Source organism: Phoxinus phoxinus (genome assembly GCF_949152265.1).
Source record: "Phoxinus phoxinus genome assembly, chromosome: 18".
NCBI classification, from domain to species: Eukaryota; Metazoa; Chordata; class Actinopteri; order Cypriniformes; family Leuciscidae; genus Phoxinus; species Phoxinus phoxinus.
In genome coordinates, this window is record NC_136893.1 from 16,457,367 (window position 1) to 16,465,700 (window position 8,334).

At 38.8% G+C, this 8,334-nt stretch overlaps 1 protein-coding gene across 1 annotated transcript in view; it reads left to right on the forward strand.

Annotated features, from left to right (window-relative positions):
- The window catches only part of atp2b3b (ATPase plasma membrane Ca2+ transporting 3b), a 58,819-nt gene extending 50,615 nt beyond the window's left edge, over nucleotides 1-8,204 (forward strand). The window contains 1 exon segment of the mRNA XM_079587943.1: nucleotides 3,534-8,204. Within this exon segment, the coding sequence (XP_079444069.1) occupies nucleotides 3,534-3,950 (417 nt within the window). The 3' untranslated portion in view covers nucleotides 3,951-8,204.
- Nucleotides 8,205-8,334: the final 130 nt, after the last annotated feature.

Genomic DNA, 8,334 nt, shown 5'->3' on the forward strand with positions numbered 1-8,334 from the left:
ATTAATGCCTCTCAAAAAAATAAGGATGTTTTAATTGAGTTATTTCCTAAAAATGCTCATGATTGAAGAAACACCCATATGTTTTATATAACATATTATTATTATTATTATATGTAAATCTTGACAGTATAATACAAACTGGAATAAAACTCAGATTTCTGATCAGGAAGACAGATAAATCCATAGATAAGATTACAGATTATTCGATATTTAATACGTCTCAGCTACAGTATATCTTGACAGATTATGACCTATTTTCACTCATTGGCATTGACATCATTGGCTGATGGCCTCATTACGCATGTTGTCTCCATGGCTTCTGTCATGACATCACGATCACATTACTAAAGTGGCATTGCCTCATTGCTACCACACCCCTGAATGCTGCTAGTACCAATGAGGAGGAAGTCAAAGAGTACCGCATAGTGCTTCACTGTGTGTGTCCTACCTCCATCCCACCAGCCGGACCCCTCATGCATCTGTCTAGTCATAACGTCCCCTTTGCTTAGCACTTTGTGGCAGATCCTTATGCATTGTTTCTTCCATTGGCTGTGTGTCTATGTGTGTATCAAGACATCCTCCTTTCTGTCTTTCTCTCATCATCACTACTTCAGTTTTCAATACTAATAGGTCGATATACACACATGGCATATGTTTTGAATTGACTACTGTTTGGTACTTTGGGCTTTCATTCATCTGTTTGTTTGAGGCCTGGTCTGTTTTGATTTTATGAGAATGTCCATCACCTTTATTTTTGAGTGATAACTGTGAACTGACAGCTTGGGTTCATTTCCTGTGTCTTATATTTGGTTTTATTTTGTTTGTCATCTGTCTTTCTTTGAGAAACTCTTAAGATCTGGTTGCGCAGCTTAAGTGTAAAGCCTTAGTTATTAGAATCTAAATCAGAAATGTGCATTGTGCAATTTCTGCAGTATAAATGCTAAAACAGAATTGCAATCTGTATAATTGGCTCAACCTATGACATGAGATGTGGTCAGGGACATCATGCACTGGTAGATGGCAAAAGGGAAAAAAACATGTTTTAAAAAAACTGTAGGATTTTTTAGTTGATGAATGGGTTAAGCGTTTTGTTTAGTGTGCAAGGGGTAACGTAATAAATAAAACCTGACCTAATAAGGAATATCATACCATCAAGAATGCTCATATTCAGACCAGCACAGAACAGCATGATTGCAAGTATGGTATTGTTTTCATTCAACAATTCAATAAATAAGAATTTAAAATTTAAAACTTACATTTTAGACAAAATTTTACCAGTTATTTTGCTTATTTTTGCTCCACCAACAGAAGTAGTTCCACACAAGCAGCAGGATTGACCATTGTGTCTCCAAGCAACACTCGTGAATGAATCAGTGTTTGAATAAATTGTTTGAATGAATGATTAACTCAAAGACAGGGCACTGAAAAAGTCACTGAAAGAGTCACTGAAAAATCACCACCACAACCTGCCAAAGTACACTTCAGTTTTTACTTGTACACTAGGCTAGGGTATGCGTAGCCACACTTACTGTACGCGCACAGCAGATTTTTTTGCACATGCTTTGTATATTCAGCTCACACATTTTTTACATTAATAAGTTTGTCCGCTAGAGGGCAACACTGGGCCGGCTTGTTCTTTTACGGTCAAAAAATAAACGGAGGAGATGGAACAACAAAAAACTACTTAAGACTTCAACAACAGACACCTGCATTGATGCGCGCTTTTGTGAGGGGAATTTAAAGATACGAGCAACTCTAGTTTAAACAAATACATTTTTATCGTTAATAACTTTTGGAGAGAAATAACGCAGTCACAAACAAGGAATAAAACCTCTAGTGTGGATGTGTCGAGCACCTGTCTTTGTGCACACTATCAAATGAAGTATACTTTGAAAGGCATTTGCATCAAAACTAAAGTATATTGTGGGCTGAAGCATTTGCGTAAAAAACGCAGTATATGTTGGACTTTAATGTTCAAGTCAAAACTGAAGCATATTGGTGGCTTGACAGTCTGTCTGGTATGCACTAGTCTTACGTAATCAGACTTTCAGACTGACGGCAGAAGGTCTGGATTCCATAGCAGCTTTCATTGGCCAAGGACTGCCCAAGAGGCCGCCTGACTGACATGCAAAGTAGCCAATGACAGTTTGTTATGTTCAGCATCATGTTTAGGGGAGTGAAAATATCAATGTCCCTACAGTACCCAACCAATTGTAACCAATAAATTATTAATCCAAGAACGTTGTGCAAATTGACTGTAACAATGGCGCAAATTGACTGTAACAATGGCGCAGCAGTCTCCAAAACTGTTGGAAATTCAGCGTTTAGTTGATCCTGATAAGCGCTCATTGTCACAGTTGTAAACTATGGCTTTTTTCTTCCATGAGGTTTGGCATCACGGCGGCTTTGATTCCAGATGGGCCGTTAAAGGTGCAGTAAGCGATTTCTGAAAAACGCTGTTGAAAGTGGATCAGACCGAGCACCACAACACACTTGTAGACAATCAGCAGTAGGGTGCGTATACACTCATGATGGGGGAGGAGAGAGAGAGTGAGCAAGAGGAAGATTTGAAGAAAGACTGTAGAAAGAGAGATGGCTGAGAGACATTACAAAAGAGAAAAGGTCAGAGGAATATCACTGGAAAAAGAAGAGTTATGATCAGGCAAGAGCTTTAGGACCCACGTTTCCAGCGCTGGAGAGACCTAAGCAGGAATACCTGAAAACGGACGCCAATGTTGCGTTGTTTCTGCTCCATACGTGAGTAACATTGGTTTTGCTATGTTTCACAGAACCAAGATATGCTGTTGTTGTAATATTAGCTGTAGTAACAGGACATTTTTGAGTGTCATTGTTTGTCTGGAACTGGTGTGCTGCTGGCGACTGACATTGAACTCTTGCTTGTATATACTCTTGTGTGCTGTATGTTCATTTTTTGTTCGTCGTCTATGCTTTATTTTTCACGAAGCATTATTTTGCGTCCACTATTGCATTGCGTGTTTGTGCATTTTGGTTACGGAGCTATGAAGGATCAATTATCGACAGTGTTTCTCAGAAGTAGCTAACTGCACCTTTAAATTTCCAAAAGACCAATCAGATGATGACTTTGAAACTCCAGTGGGTCTATTTTGTGCCATATCTATCAGACGTTCAGCCAATGGTTACGCGCAAACACAGACACAGAGTGATACAAACAGTGAAAGTCACAGTGATGTCCCAATTATTTGCAATTCTGTTTGTTCCCGCTAGAAATTGCACATTGTACCTATAAGTACTAAAATTAAATCATTACTTTAGCTACCTAAAACAAATGACACAAACATATTACAATTTTTGCAGCAACCTGATCTTGAGCTGTCTGTGCATTGTAAGGCATGTTCAGAACAGGTTCTGCAGTGTTTCAGGTCTTTTCTATCACACGTGTACTGAGAGATTTCTTTGCTCCCACCCTCCTCTGTCTCAACCCTCTCTCTGTCTTCACTTCTCCCACTCTGTTGTCTCTCTCTCTGCACCTCGTCCCCTCTGTTCCCGTGTAGATGCGGGTGGTGAAAGCGTTCCGTAGCTCGCTTTACGACGGAAGAGAGAAACCCGCGTCCAGGAATTCCATCCACAACTTCATGGCGCACCCCGAGTTTCTCATCAATGACTACATCCACAACATCCCGCTGATCGACGACACAGACATTGACGACGAATCGGAGTGGTCGAGGCACAACCACCAATTGCATCCGGCCTTCCGAAAGCCCCCTCCTCCTCCAGTCCAGCCTCCGCAGCGTTCCCATCCACCACCCCGTCCCTACCGCCAGTACAGCCTCCCCACCACACCTAACCGCAACAACAACGCCATTGAGAGCAGCGTTTACCGCGTGAACCTCCCCACAGGCCCTGATGGGCACTGGACACCCCCCTCTCGACAGCTGTACCCCCTCCTCGCTCTGGAGACCTCTCTATAACTGACCGCTCTCCAGACCCTAAAAACTCTGAGGATGCAGACTTGTGCGGGTCATGCTGGTTGGGGAGGCTCCTACATACACTTTATAGGTGGTTGACCCCCAACACTAAGATAGGGTCATCCCATTACAACCATCCGCCTACTACCACCATCCACCGAAAGCACTATCACTCCTCATGTTTCAACAACAGCCCCACAGACAACTCTCCTCTCACCGTGTGGAGAGGAGGCAAGTCTGCTGCGTATCTGTGGTTCCTTTGGACGGACCTAAGAAGGTGAGGAATCCAGACCGATGGATTTTAGTGGTTCTTTAGTGCTGGTGACTATTGACTTCTCGGAATGCAAAGGAATATGTTCCCTACGGGTGGAGTAGGGGTCCATTCACTTTACTTTTTATCGGTGTTACTAAACTCAATATTATTATTATTATTATCATATTTGACTTCTTACTATCGCCACCGTCATCATGAGTGCTCGGATTATCATTGCGATATCACAGAATATGACTTTTATTACTCTGGATAAGCTTTAAAACATTTTATTTATTTATTTATTTGTTCATTTATTTATTGTGATCACCAACATTTCTTTTTTCATTGTCACTTTGTCTATTTCTCTCTCTCTATGTGTCTGTGTGTGTGTTGTGTCTGTCCTATAAGCATAAAAAAAGCAAGAAAAAAGAAGTACTAACAAAGCAAAGATATTAATTTGAAGCTTAGACTAATTCAATTATAATGCGTCTGCTGATGACAAAAAGAAGACAAATATGTCGCCGCACCATTTTAGCGATCATTGTTTTACAGCATTTTATGTAAAAAACAAAAAATCTGTTATTTGAGGGCAATTGGTAGCTTTACTCTAAGTGAGAGTAAGCTGCTTCTTCTTTTTTAAAACAAACATCATGCTCTTGATATTTTAAACATTTACACAATATGTTCATGTTTAAAATATGCTACAGGGTAGAGGATTTGGGCAATCCCATCACAGTGATAAAATGGACGTGGTGGGATTTTGGTGATTTTCCATCTCAGCAATGGCAATCAACCTTAAGACAAAATGGCCTTGTTAATATGTCTTACCTTGTTCAAAGTAGCTGAAATTTAAGGATTTAAGGATTTCAGTGGGTTTGCCCAGACTCAACATTTAATGGTGTCTTCGATTTATTTATTTATTCACATTTAAAGCCATTAAAATCCATGTTGTGCAGTTGACACCAACAAATGCATCAACCCTTTAAACATGTTCAAATAATTCTATTCGTTCAGTACATGCATACCTGCTGGCCCTTTAAATGCATTCGCACTCACACTTGCTTTCCTCATTTGTGTGAAATATTTATCAGATTGTGTATATATCTGCAGACTGTGGTCACCAGGGTAGGGGAATCCATCTTATACTGCCACACCATAGTTAATAAAAAATAATCAAAGATACTAAAACAATGGACAATCCGTGACGGTATCATTACTTTTGCACAATATTGAGGTTCACTGAGCAAACGTTCAGTAGACTTTGATAGACACACCATCCTGCTATTGGTGCATATGTTTGCATTTCAGAACAACATATTTGCACAGAACAATAATCCCTATTATATACGACATTCATGATTCTCCATGTCAGATGATAGAATGTTTGATTCAGTTACATTCCGTTGACGTTCCAATGATCAGTTGTACCATCCGGGGTTACCTCCTTTTACACCCCATTATCGTCTGGAATGGTACAGTTACAACATAATACAATCATTTTGGGGAATGAGACCGGCACTTATGCAACAGACTGCCCTGCCCACAGCTCTGTGAAATACGCTTCATGACATGTACATATGGATCTCGAAAAAACAAAACCTTTATCTGTATAGAATACTTTTCTAGATTGTCCAGTTGAGAGAAACTGGCGAATATCGAAAGCAGACAATGCAAGCATGAGCGTCACTAGATCATGTCATTGCATTGGTCGATTGTGTCTTTGCGGAGCATGTTGATATCATAGCGCTCGCTCTTCACCGTCATTGTTTGACTTCACTTTCGTCTATCGATGCTTCACTGTGGCTCTTAAGTGGTTGGTTTCTCCTCCCAGCGCATCTGTGCTGTCATTAATGTGCTATTGTCCATGCTGATGTTCTCCTCCTGATACTCTGCCCTGTTTGTGGCGTGGAGTCTGGAGGCGGAGCAGTGTCACACTGCCAATCTGACTACTTATTAAATGCCAACAGACACGCTGCTTAAAATGGGTTGACCCGTTCTGCGAATAGAAGAACTTTTTGTTGTTGGATCTTTAAATGGAAACCCATTTTTATAGGAATATTCTGGGTTCAGTCCATTCAAGGCACTTACAATGGAAGGGAATAGGGCCAATCAGTAAACATTAAAAATACTCATAGTACAGCCATGTCAATATGAATTGAAATGTGAGGGGAAAAACACTTCTTTAAAAGAAGAATTAATGTAAATGCATTTTTTTATTATAAGCATCACATTTCTCCTTTTAAATATTCCAAAAACTGGCCTCATTCAATTTCATTGTAAGTGTCTCGCCTTAACCTTAATCGTTGCTTCTTATATCATTTATTATTAATAATTATAAAATAATTGTTCTCTTAAAAAAAGAAAAGTAGTAATCAACATTATGCCACAAATGCTATTGAACCCGGAATATGCCTTCAAGCAAAACTGTGTTATATCTGCATGAATGTGTCCGACCTTTTGCTGAGTTCGATTGGCTCAGACAGTTTCAGTGGAGTCTCTAGTGTCGAGAGCGCTGGCAGGTCTCACAGATTGAACCCATTTCAAGGCCCAGACACAATCAGCAGGCCAAAGTGGTGGTCAGGGAGGACAGGTCAGTGAACCTGCTAAACCATTATAAAGAAATATTTCCTAACCTTATCTTATCCTCAGCAAAGCTTAACTACCGAAATAGGCCTCAAGCTATGCTCGTCTCTGAATAATTTTCTAAATCTAAATATATCTAAGACGTATACCCCAATCATTGAACTCTCCAGACAGTGATGAAATATATTACAGTGGCATATGTATGGTATCCCTCCTCTCCACCACAACAGACAGACACTTTATCGAAACTCCTGATAGTGACAAATATATATATACGCATATATGTATGTATATATAAATATATATTAAAAAAAGAAAACAGATAATCCAAAAAATCCATCGTCTGCCTTCATTTTGTTCCATTCTGTTGTAGAAAAATCACGCAAGGTAAGGTGAAAAAAAATGTAATGTGAAAAAGAGTAAATAATATACTATATTTAATATAAAACTTATAAATTATTGTACAACTGCACCATCACTGTACATTTTTGCCAAAATGTGCACATGTGCATCTTTTGTTTACGATTTAAGCACATTTTGTGTTTTACTCTATTGTCTCTTCCTCTTTCTTTCTCCTTATGCTTTTTTTGTAAAGAATTAAAATTGAACAGCTTGTACATTATTATGACTATTATTATGATTATTATTGTCTTTTTCCATCAGTGAACTTTTATCTGATGGAAAAAACAGTTGCACATTCTCCTGAACATACACTTACTGCTCTACAATGGAAAAAAGACAAAAAAGAGAAAAATATTAAACTATTAAATATATTAATAATTACCTGCCTGTTATTTAAGAGAAAAAAAGTATCTATCTATGATGATTATGAAAGAACACAGCTGTATACTGTAGACTAAACTGTATGGAAATCTAAGAATTTAATGGGAAGATAAGTCAACACTTTTTGTCTGTATAAAAAATCTAATCAAAGTATTCTACAATAATAACTTTGACCAGTGTCTGTGGTTGTGTTTCATTGTGTGCCTGTGATTATTTCTTTGGCCTGATGACATTGTACAAGACTGCCAGATCACCTCTTCCCTTAAAGAAAGTCTTTATTGAAAAGATATATCAACATTTGGCATGAATTGATGGGCAACAAAGTCTCCAACACTTTTTCATCAGGTAATATTTTCAAACTTCATATTCTGAGCATAGCTCTTGTATGGGAACATTGATTACCGCACTGATTTTGAAGTAGAACCACTGTTGTCCCCAGTCTCACTTGTGTCGAAAAGTCTGGTTCTCATTGCATGTTATTATTCTGGCCAAGAACTGCCCACTTAGACAGGAAGAGAACCTTTGACTTGCATGTAAATCTGACTAACTTTTTTATGTGCTGTTTAGAGACAGGATTATCTGAAATAGATGATACCAATGGGAGACCAAGTGTAAAGTAATTGCCTTGCTATCCTTGATGACGCTCTGCTTAATTAATAAAGAATATGTAATATTTACGACTGTATTTAATGGCATAGAAATAGAGTTGGAGTTGGGACAAGGTTAAGTGGGCGCTTATGAGGTCACCTGAGGGAAAAAGGTTAGATT